At 39.4% G+C, this 12,453-nt stretch overlaps 1 protein-coding gene across 1 annotated transcript in view; it reads left to right on the top strand.

Annotated features, from left to right (window-relative positions):
* LOC126249400 (rho GTPase-activating protein 7) overlaps positions 1–12,453 on the top strand; it is a 281,270-nt gene that overhangs the window by 229,228 nt on the left and 39,589 nt on the right. Inside the window, exon 11 of the mRNA XM_049951053.1 lies at positions 8,618–8,929. Coding sequence (XP_049807010.1) covers positions 8,618–8,929 — 312 coding nt within the window. The remainder of the gene's footprint in view (positions 1–8,617; positions 8,930–12,453) is intronic.

A 12,453-nucleotide genomic window follows, 5' to 3' on the forward strand; every position in this document is an offset into this window, starting at 1 on the left:
CCAATTCTCGCCCACACACTGCAGGGGGAATGAAGACGCTCCTGCAGCTTTTCCGGTGAGACGTGTTTGATCACCCACAATACAGTCCGTAATTGGCTCCCCCTGAGTCTCATCTCTGCTCACAAGAACCGCTGGCTATGAAGACAAAATTTTTCCACAGACAAAGAGTTGCCGACCAGTGCAGATAACTGGCCGAAAGCACAGGCGGCTGCTGTCTATCACGAGGATATTGGAAAGTTGATACAACACTACGACAAAACTCGAAGTTGGAGCGGTGACTATGTAGAGAAGTAGGTAGAAGGTGTACCTAACTGTTGCAAATAAAAAGTTCCTAGTTTTCACTGTGGTTTCCATTTCGCGACCGATCGGAACTTACTTTCTGGACAACCCTCGTATACCGCATCGGAGACGTACTTGGTTGCATATACGTTGCAGCACCTGCGTCAAACGAAAACTTTTTGATAGGCCGTAACACTTCCATCTAAATCCAGTTTGAAAAGTTTCCATTATTTATTTGGCACTGTTTCAGGACCCGCCTTATGCGTTAACTATGTGTTGGGTAAAAACTCAACAGTACGAGATGCATTCAAGTTCTAAGGCCTCCGATTTTTTTTTTTTTTAATTAACTACTCACCCGAAATCGATGAAACTGGCGTTACTTCTCGACGTAATCGCCCTGCAGACGTACACATTTTTCACAACGCTGACGCCATGATTCCATGGCAGCGGCGAAGGCTTCTTTAGGAGTCTGTTTTGACCACTGGAAAATCGCTGAGGCAATAGCAGCACGGCTGGTGAATGTGCGGCCACGGAGAGTGTCTTTCATTGTTGGAAAAAGCCAAAAGTCACTAGGAGCCAGGTCAGGTGAGTAGGGAGCATGAGGAATCACTTCAAAGTTGTTATCACGAAGAAACTGTTGCGTAACGTTAGCTCGATGTGCAGGTGCGTTGTCTTGGTGAAACAGCACACGCGCAGCCCTTCCCGGACGTTTTTGTTGCAGTGCAGGAAGGAATTTGTTCTTCAAAACATTTTCGTAGGATGCACCTGTTACCGTAGTGCCCTTTGGAACGCAATGGGTAAGGATTACGCCCTCGCTGTCCCAGAACATGGACACCATCATTTTTTCAGCACTGGTGGCGGTGAATCTGTGTGCTTCCATTGAGCTGACTGGCGCTTTGTTTCTGGATTGAAAAATGGCATCCACGTCTCATCCATTGTCACAACCGACGAAAAGAAAGTCCCATTCATGCTGTCGTTGCGCGTCAACATTGCTTGTCAACATGCCACACGGGCAGCCATGTGGTCGCCCGTCAGCATTCGTGGCACCCACCTGGATGACACTTTTCGCATTTTCAGGTCGTCATGCAGAATTGTGTGCACAGAACCCACAGAAATGCCAACTCTGGAGGCGATCTGTTCAACAGTCATTCGGTGATCCCCCAAAACAATTCTCTCCACTTTCTCGATCATGTCGTCAGACCGGCTTGTGCGAGCCCGAGGTTGTTTCGGTTTGTTGTCACACAATGTTCTGCCTTCATTAAACTGTCGCACCCACGAACGCACTTTAGACACATCCATAACTCCATCACCACATGTCTCCTTCAACTGTTGATGAATTTCAATTGGTTTCACACCACACAAATTCAGAAAACGAATGATTGCACACTATTCAAGTAAGGAAAACGTCGCCATTTTAAGTATTTAAAACAGTTCTCATTCTCGCCGCTGGCGGTAAAATTCCATCTGCCGTACGGTGCTACCATCTCTGGGACATATTGACAATGAACGTGACCTCATTTTAAAACAATGCGCATGTTTCTATCTCTTTCCAGTCCAGAGACAAAAATCGGAGGCCTTAGAACTTGAATGCACCTCGTAGATCCAACATTCCCCACAATAATTCTATTGCTTCAACGAACATTGTCCATGATGTCGTCAACGCCAGCACCCTGCCTACATTTTCTATAAGTAATGTTGTTCTCCAAGTTTCGTCAACGTAAAAAACTTCCTGTCTTACTCTCTTAATTTTTCTGTTTGTATCAAGTATCTGCATCGCCAGTCAATTGCATCGGTTCTCTATGTCAGAATCTTTCTTTTACTTACCTTTCACACAATTCTTACACAAAACATCTTTCCGCCGAGGAAAATAGATTTTTTTGTTTACAGGAGTGAATAGTTTGCATAATATCGGCACTATTTTTCAGTCTTTGTAAAAGTTCTCCATCGTTTGTCGAATTATAGATTTTATAATGCTGTCGATGAACTTGGGTCACCTCTCAAAGTACTTTGCTCTCTTTCTTGGCTGTTCCGGTAAACAAAAAATGTTTAAATGTGTGTGAAATCTTATGGGACTTAACTGCTAAGGTCATCAGTCCCTAAGCTTACACACTACTTAACCTAAATTATCCTAAGTGCAAACACACACACCCATGCCCGAGGGAGGACTCGAACCTCCTCCGGGACCAGCCGCACAGTCCAAGACTGCAGCGCTTGAGACCCCTCAGCTAATCCCGCGCGGCGTTCCGGTAAACCACGTAGCTTATTTTCGCATTCCTTTCTGATGCGTCCTATTGTGGCAACGCTGAATTTTGTATAAATTGCAGCCATTTGATTGGGACTGATATTATTAGCCAACAGCTCTTTTTGGTTGATTTCTTAAAACAAGCTGTCTACCAAATGCTCTTTACTCTGCAAATACTTCTTCGTACTGTGAGCATTTTCTTGCGATGTAGTACACTTATCCAAAGTTTTTGGCTCAAATGGCTCTGAGCAATATGCGACTTAACTTCTGAGGTCACCAGTCGCCTAGAACTTAGAACTAATTAAACGTAACTAACCTAAGGACATCACACACATCCATGCCCGAGGCAGGATTCGAACCTGCGCCCGTAGCAGTCGCTCGGTTCCAGACTGTAGCGCCTAGAACCGCACGGCCACTCAAAGTTTCTGAATAACTAAGTATATCATTATGTATACAAACTGAACTAACTGACGCTAGTAACTAAAATTACACAAACAGAATAGAAGTAAATCCTTGCAAACCGCTTACTCTGTTACTCAAGAAAAGAACAGCTAATTTCTGATGTGTCCGTAGGACAGTTGCAGGGTTCTTTCGGGAAAGGCCACTTCCCCACCAACTGTGTTTGAAGGATAAAATACCTTAATTGAACGTTTCTTTTTATTTCTTTGGGTGCATTTTGACATTTTCCGCTACGTGTGTGTTATAGAACTGTCAAAAACACTTAGGAAGAGGCCAGTTGAAGACCTGCAACCAACCTGTTTGTGTACTAGACACATTAGACCTACACCTGAAGTTATGCTCTGGGATGCGATTTCATATGACAGCGAAGCACTCTCGTGATTTTCCTACGCACCTCGAAAGCAAAATTGCACGCCAGTCTAGTGATTCGACCTGTTGTGCTGCCATTCATGTGCAACATTGTAGGAGTGTTTTCGCTAGCCTACGTTGTTCAAAAAATGGCTCTGAGCACTATGGGACTTAACTTCTGAGGTCATCAGTCCCCTAGAACTTAGAACTACTTAAACCGAACTAACCAAAGGACATCACACACATCCATGCCCGAGGCAGGATTCGAACCTGCGACCGTAGCGGTCACGCGGTTCCACACCTAGATATCGGTGATCTCACCTAGAACCGTTCGGCCACCTGCATTGTTGCTATCCAACATGCTCTACAGAGTGTCGACATGTTACCTTGGCCTGATCGATTTCCAGATCTGTTTCCAATCGCGCACATATGGGACATCATCGGACGACAACTCCAGCGTCATCCACAAACAGCATTAATCATCTGTGTATTGGCCGACCGAGTGCAAACGGTATGGAACTCCATTCGACAAACTGACATCCGACTCCTATAGAGCACAATGCATGCTTGCATTCAACATTCTGACAGCTACACCGGTTGTTAATATACCAGCATTTCACATTTGCAATGGCTTACGTCGTGCTTACATTAACCTGAGATCTTGCAATATTAATTACTTAAATATGTTACCTAAACAAATGTATTCTCGAAATTTCATTACTCCATGTTAATTATTGTTTGGTGTTGCGATTTTTTTCGTCACTGTATATCGGTAGGAACTTTCTACTTCAGAATTTGATCACACTGGTGTTAAGATAGACATCCGTCCCCTGAATGGAAACCAAACGTCGCAGCTTATGGGAAACGAATATTTCGGGCGTTACGATGTTTCTAATGAGCTATGCGTCTGTAGTACTTCTAAACGTTTCGTAACAAACGACAGCCTGCAGCATAGATATCGGTGATGCTACCGTAAAAGAGAATACATGATCATTTTTAACGTAATGTACAAGGCACAGAGCGATTTGGTATTAAAACTCATTCTAAAACACTTCAGATCGTCATTTATCGTGATTATTTAACAGTTGCAGAAAAAAAACAAGGAGAAATTTGGAAAGGTGAGATTCATGGAGATGTAATAAAAACTTGTAGGTTTGATAATGACATTGTAATTGTATCAGAGAAAACAACTTGAATGTTGAGACTGAATGGATAGTATCTTGAAAAGATGTGAGGAGATAAATATCAACAAAAGTAAAACAGGGGTAATGGAATGTAGTCAAATTAAATCAGGCAATGCTGAGGGAATTAGAGACACTAAAAGTAGTTGCTAAGTTGTGTCGTTTGGGCATCAGAATATCTGATGATGGACAAATTAAAGATGATATAAAATGCAGACTGGCAATATCAAGAAATACTTTGATGAAGAAGGAAAATATGTTAACACTGAATATGCTTATAAATTTTTGTGTCAGTAAGTTTTTTCTGAAAGTACTTGTATGGAGTGCAGCTTTATATGTAGGTGAAATGTTGATGAGAAACAATTCAGGCAAAAAGAGAATAGAAGCTTTTGAAATGTGGTCCTGCAGAATAATACTCAATATTTAGTCAGTTGATCATATAAATAATTATACTGATACTGAATCGAATTGGGGAGGAAAGAATTTTGTGTCAAAACTTGAGTATAAGGAAGGGATCATTTGGTATGACACAATCCTGAGGTAGGAAGCAATAATCTGTTTAGTCTGTTAGCTACTGGAGGGAAGTTTATGGAGCAGGTGAGGGGTGGGGGCAAAGGGGAAAAATTGTAGAGGCTTGACTCCAGTTTGCAGGTTCAAATGATTGTAAGTTACAGCAGCCATCAAGAAACAAAGAGGCTTTCACAGGTTGCATCTAACCAGACTTCAAACTGAAGACCACTACAAAAACCACTTTCAGTTACACAAACATTCTCAGGCCAGTTTTTGTCAAAGGGAATAAAATGGATCATAAGAATATGTAGATGAGCTAGTAGTAGGGGAGAGCTTTTCAAACTTTCACATTTTGCCCACAATAGAAGTTTAATATATATTCCTATTCCACTTTTTATGGTGGCATTCACTTTTTATGTGCTGCAGTCTTCTTCTGAAATTACAAAAAGTGCTCTCGAAAATTAAGGTTTTTCCAAATGTGAAAACTTGTTCCCATGTACAACATGGCCGTGTACCTAGAAACAAATATTCTATTGAAATTTAAAAGTATTGCAATCGATAAAATCATCTCAACACTGTATTCAGTCATCTGTCTGTCACATTACTACTCTACTATATACCAATAATAAGTAAGTGAAATCAAATTAAGCAGGAGTATTATCAAAAACCAGTTACAAGTTAGCCATATTTTGAAAATCAGGCTACTGGAAACTACCAAAAATTTCCGTTTTCAATATAGGCAAAATTCTTAAAACATTAACAAAACTCAGTTAGTTTGGAAAGATCACATGTTTGATGGTAAAAGACCTTTTTCTATTTGAAGGTACAAGATGGCACATGATGAATGATGTATGGCTTAATGATCCGTGCATTTTACAACTGGTTTTAAAAATACAATATGCAGAATTATACCTGCCATAAAAATCTGTTCTTGAATAATTTACAATGTGTTCTAAGTAGCTTTAATATATTATACAGATGTTAAATATGTAGGACTTGAGCACACTCTCATGTGTAGCAACAACAAAAACTGTAGAAAATGGTGAACTGCTTATGACAGTTTCTAGTGTACACTCCTCCATATGATTCTAAAATTGGTCAGTAGACTGAAGTACCAGTCATAAAACATCTTGTGTTTGTAGGTACGCTGTCATCTTGGTAGAGCACTCCCCCCCCCCCCCTCCCCCCTATATCTTGGGTTTCTTGCCCATGGTATGCGTACTTGTGACGTCACACGGCCTGGTTGCCTGTGTGCAGTGGTAGGTTGAGTGGTTAGGGGAGAGAAGGGGCAGGGGATCGGAGTTGGCACATATATCTATGTTATTGTTCTATAAAAGTACAAAATACATGTAGCTCACTTTATTGACACTACTGGTGTGACTTAAAGGGTAATGTGCACTTGACAGTGGCTGTTGTTCAATCTTTGCACTCCATTTTTGTGCAAGGCACGATAGATGCTCAAATAGTGTCACAGTGGTATTCACATGTCTAAATTGTCCACATTACTTTTCTGTGACAATACAAAACATATGTGGCTTAGTGTAACTTACAAGTTAAGATACACTTGATGTCTAAAACATGGCTTCAGACCACCAAATTATGCGTCACAATGTTATTTCTATGTCTTAATTGTATGTATATTGTTGCTTTACAACAGTAGAAAACGTATGTCACTAGACTGGAAGCTAAAATTTATAACTACAGCCTGGATTGTGTATTTGATCTTGTGGAAGTCTGTCTATTAAATGCCAACAAACAATATTTACAACATGCTCCACTATACTGTGTACCAGTCACTTTTATGTGTTGTAAACTATTTGATAGTTTATAGACCACTTGCTATGTTGTGTTTGACAGTGATCTGCAATGTGTCTACTGGAACAATAAGAAGACATGAAAGGTGACTGGTTTGCTAGTTAACCTCTCAGACAATGAAAATTGTGAGATTATAAACTATATTCTGTCTGCTTATAGTCTTAATTAATTATCTGTAAACTGTATGGAAATTATTAACACAGACCCCAACAAAGACAACATTAAATGAGAAGAAACATAGTTTTCTCAGTTTAGGAAATTTTTCTCCACAATACCATCAAATATAGATATTGCCAGATTAGAACTGAATGCAATGAATATGATTATTCTGCAGGTCTTAAGAAAAAGAAGAAATGTATTACTGACTGGCTTTCTGTGCATGGTCTCATCCTCAATTTTAAAAAGACATTATATATTTAGTTCTGCACATTTAGGGTACACCAATGATAAGTGTAGCACATGGTGAGGGAACTTCAAAATTCTTAGGTGTCTACTTTGATGAGAATTTAAACTAGAAAGAGCACATTTTGGAATTCCGAAAACAACTTAGTTCAGCCACAATTGTGCTTAGAATCAATGCAAATCTTGGGGAGGTTGACACATTTTGCATACTATCATTGAATAATGCCATGTGGTATAATGTTCTGGGGTAACTCGACTTGTAGAAGGGAAGTCTTTGTTGTTCAAAAGCATGCTGTAAGAATGATATATGATGCTCACCCACTATCATCTTGTAGACATCTGTTTAAGGAACTGGGCTTTCTGACTACTGCTTAACAGTATATTTACCCCCTCATGAAGTTCATTGTAAATAATCCACTACAGTTCAAAAGGTGCAGTCATGTAGATAATTACAATACCAGAAGGAAAAATGACATTCTTTACTCCGTGTTAAGATTGTTTTTGGCACAAAAACAGGTGCAAGATGCTGCAAAAAATCTTGGATTACTTACACAGTGATATAAAATGTTTGACAGACAGCAAAGGAAAATTTGAAAACAACTTGCAAAAGTTTCTTTTTGACAACTCCTTCTGTTCCATAAAATGATGTCTATTATTTTAATGTGTAAAGGGTTGTGGGCTGTATATTTAAAAAATAATAACCTTATAAATGTTCAGCATTTAGCCATATTTACAAATTAATTTGCAATGTGAGTGTGAAATGATACATGGAATATGAAACTAACTCACCAATTCATGACTTAGTGGAATGTTCAAATCTCATGATGTTTGATGCTAGGTATACTGAGGTATCAGTGGTACTGAAAAAACTGTTGGTTTTCCTATACCTCCTTCTACATTGCCCCATGGTAAAAACAATGATGCTGTGCACTGAGCATATCTAACACAATAAAAATGTCAGCAGCAGTAGCCACAATTTACTGTAGTCAATTGGAAATCATTTTGTGCTGTTTCAAAATGTTATTTCCTTACTCAATTCTTCAGCAGTGGTGCTAATCATGACCTTTGAAACAGTGTGATCAATTTAAATGAAATATCACAGACAATCAGTTGTCCTATCTGCATCAAACCATCAGGAGCCATTCTGCCAAGAATAATTTTGCCTTTTACAAAACAATAAAGTCTGCTGGAACAGGTTAAGGTGATACCTGGGTGTGGAGTCATGTAAGAGGCATGTAGTTGCTACTTATTGTCTGTGAACATGTGTGTGTTGTTGTTGTCATTGAAATATCAGTTGTTTTTAAAAGTTGTATATGTTCTGATTGGTAAATGGCTGTGAATGTTATGGTATTTTGCGAATGACATCTGTTTGTCATTTCAGATAAGAGTGTGTTTGGAGTTCCACTGGTAGTATCAGTACAGCGATCTGGCCAGGCCCTACCTCGCTGTATCCAGATTGCCTTGCGCTGGCTTGAAAATAATGCCCTTGACCAAGTTGGGTTGTTCCGCAAGTCTGGAGTGCGCTCTCGTATACATAAACTGAAGATCATGACAGAGACTCATGGAGACCTTGTCAGCTATGAAGGCCAACAAGCTTATGATGTTGCTGACATGGTAAAGCAATATTTTAGGGAGCTTCCAGATCCACTAATGACAAACAAGCTCTCGGAAACATTCATATCAATCTTCCAGCGTAAGTAGTCAAACATTCCTTTAAATAAAAGTAAAGAAGGAACTGACACACATAGTGTGCTTATGAAGAGCTAATTTGATAGCTTTGAGAATTCACATACTAAATTTTAGCTTGCTTTCTTTACTCTGTACTCCTCCGTTTGTTCCAATATTTTTTCTGTTCCAATGAGCTTACTTCAGTCCCAGTGACATATCAATGGCCCCATTGCATTGAGTCTCCTAGTACCTTCCCTGTGCACACTTCTGTGACTTAGCTGCTGTATCTGTCAGATGTAGCAATCTGTAGCATTCACACATATGTGACAAGTATCTGCCTTGACCTGTATTTCTTCTATCTTCTACATTTTTGATGGTGTGGAGAAATATATCACTTTTGGACATATTAGTAAAGAAAACAGGTGTTCACAGATGTGAAAATTACTGAAATTTCAGTTTAATAAGTCATGGCTGCAAAATACTAACACAAATTCCTTACAGACGAATGGAAAAACTGGTAGAAGCCGACCTTGGGGTAGATCGGTTAGAAGATAGATTAAGGAAAGGCAAACCTACCTTTCTAGCATTTGTAGACTTAGAGAAAGCTTTTGACAATGTTGACTGGAATACTCTCTTTCAAATTATGAAGGTGGCAGGGGTAAAATACAGGGAGTGAAACGCTATTTACGATTTGTACAGAAACCAGATGGCAGTTATAAGAGTCGAGGGACATGAAAGGGAAGCACTGGTTGGGAAGGGAGTGAGACAGGGTTGTAGCCTCTCCCCGATGTTATTAAATCTGCATATTGAGCAAGCAGTAAAGTAAACAAAAGAAAAATTTGGAGAGGTATTAAAATCCATGGAGAAGAAATAAAAACTTTGAGGTTCACCGATGACATTGTAATTCTGTCAGAGACAGCAAAGGACTTGGAAGAGCAGTTGAATAGAATGGACAGTGTCTTGAAAGGAGGGTATATGATGAACATAAACAAAAGCAAAACGAGGATAATGGAATGTAGTCGAATTAAGTCGGGTGATGCTGAGGGAATTAGATTAGGAAATGAGACATTTAAAGTAGTAAAGGAGTTTTGCTATTTGGGGAGCAAAATAACTGATGATGGTCGAAGTAGAGAGGATATAAGATGTAGACTGGCAACACCAAGGAAAGCATTTCTGAAGAAGAGAAATTTGTTAACATCAAGTATAGATTTAAGTGTCAGGAAGTCGTTTCTGAAAGTATTTGTACGGAGTGTAGCCATGTATGGAAGTGAAACATGGATGATAAATATTTTGGACAAGAAGAGAATAGAAGCATTCGTAATATGGTGCTACAGAAGAGTGCTGAAGATTAGATTGGTAGATGACAGTTAACTAAGGAGAAGGTATCACATAGAGTTTGGGAGAAGAGGAGTTTGTGGCACAACTTGACTATAAGAAGGGATCAGTTGGTAGGACGTGTTCTGAGGCATCAAGGGATCACCAATTTAGTATTGGAGGGCAGCATGTGGGGTAAAAATCTTAGAGGGAGACCAAGAGATCAATACACCAAGCAGATTCAGAAGGATGTAGGTTGCAGTAGGTACTGGGAGATGAAGAGGCTTGCACAGGATAGAGTAGCATGGAGAGCTACATCGAACCAGTCTCAGGGCGGAGGACCACAGCAACAACAGTAGCCCAATGAAAATATATAACTATGAGCCATATAGTTTACAAGAAACCAACACACACACTAATCATATATGTGAAAACTTTGATTACTATCTGAGATTATGAAGAAATACGTTGAAATTTTAGTAGCATGGCTGGAATTAGTCTTCTACTAAAAAAATTACCAGGAGGACTTTAGCCACTAGAACTGAAGTATCTACCCAGAAGAAGAAAGAGACTGTCTTTGAAGGTGAAACAAGAGTTGAAAAGGTATTAATTTCCTCCCCCTGATAAACTTGGTAATATGTTGCATATATATCGTCATTAAAAATCTTGTAACTGAATCTGTTTTCTACTCATAAATGCAGATAGTCATACTGCAGGTACAACCATTTCGGAGGGGTATCTCTGGAGAAGTCATACTAACATGTGGTTCCTGAAGAGGGCAACAGACTTTTCAGTAGTTTCAGAGGCAACACTGTGGATGATCTGGTCTTGTAACACTAGCCAATAAGGCATTCCTATGTTTGCACTGCAAACAGTTGAAATGAAGGAAATTAGAGCCATGTACTTCCTGATGACATGCAGCCCTTTGTATGCATTAATGATGACAATATCCTTCTGGGTAAAATATTATGGAAGTAAAAGTATTATAACATTTGGATCTTCACGTGGGCACTACTCAGGAGGATATTGTCATCAGAAAAAAAGTCTTGTGTACTGTGGGTCAGAGTGTGAAATGTTACACCCCTCAGTCAGGTTGGTAGATTAAGTATGACGGTAACCCCAAAAGTAAGGTCTCCTATTTTTTTTTATAATTACATAGACCTGTTAATTTCTACAATTGTTTACATCAGTTTACAGCTTGAACATTTAGCTATTTTTCAACATAATCACCATTTCTATTGATGCATTTTTGTAGACACTGTGGCAGTTTTTGTATGCCCATGTCGTACCAGCTCACCGCCATGCTCTTCAGAAAGTTATGAACCTCTTCTTTCACCTAGTCATCGGAGCTGAATTGCTGGGACTGCAATTAACACTGACAGGTACTGTGAGACTCTGAAAAAACTCAAACGGGCTATTCAGAACCAGAGAAGAGGAACGTTGAGCAAGGGCGTACACATTCTCCATGACAACGCTCGCCCACACATCGCTTGGCAAACCATTGCTCTTCTGCAACAGTTTCAGTGGAATATAATCACCCACCCACCCACCCTATAGTCCTGACTTGGAGCCCAGTGACTATCACCTGTTGCCTAGGTTAAAAGAACATTTGGCCAGAAAGCGATTCATCTCCGACGACGAGGTAAAAGAAGAAGTTCATAACTTTCTGAACAGCATGGTGGCGAGCTGGTACGACATTTGCATACAAAAACTGCCACAGCATCTCCAAAAATGCATTAACAGAAATGGTGATTATGTTGAAAAATAGCTAAATGTTCAAGCTGTAAACTGATGTAAACCATTGTAGAAATAAATAGGTCTATGTACTTATAAAAAAAATAGGAGATATTACTTTTTGGATTACCCTCGTAGTTTTAAAAGAATGAATCAATAAATTGAAGTGGATTTAGTGAATTGTGGTGGCGGGAAAAACAGGATTCCAGGTTGGGTGAGTACTAGGTTGCTGACACAAAATCAAATATAGTTTATGTTGGAATAGGACTAGTAGTGAAAAATATAATGGGAATGCAAGTGAACTACTTCGAACAACATAATAAAAACATTTTCATAGTCAATACTGACACAAAGCTAATACCCATCACAGTAGTACAACTGTCACTATAGACAACAAAAAGATTGAAAAAGAAAGTGTGATGAAATAAAATAAATTATGAAAGTGGAGATGAAATTTAGACTGTGATGAGAGACCGGAATCCAATAGCAGGAAAAGAAAGA

The sequence above is a fragment of the Schistocerca nitens genome, chromosome 3 (assembly GCF_023898315.1).
Source record: "Schistocerca nitens isolate TAMUIC-IGC-003100 chromosome 3, iqSchNite1.1, whole genome shotgun sequence".
NCBI lineage: Eukaryota > Metazoa > Arthropoda > Insecta > Orthoptera > Acrididae > Schistocerca > Schistocerca nitens.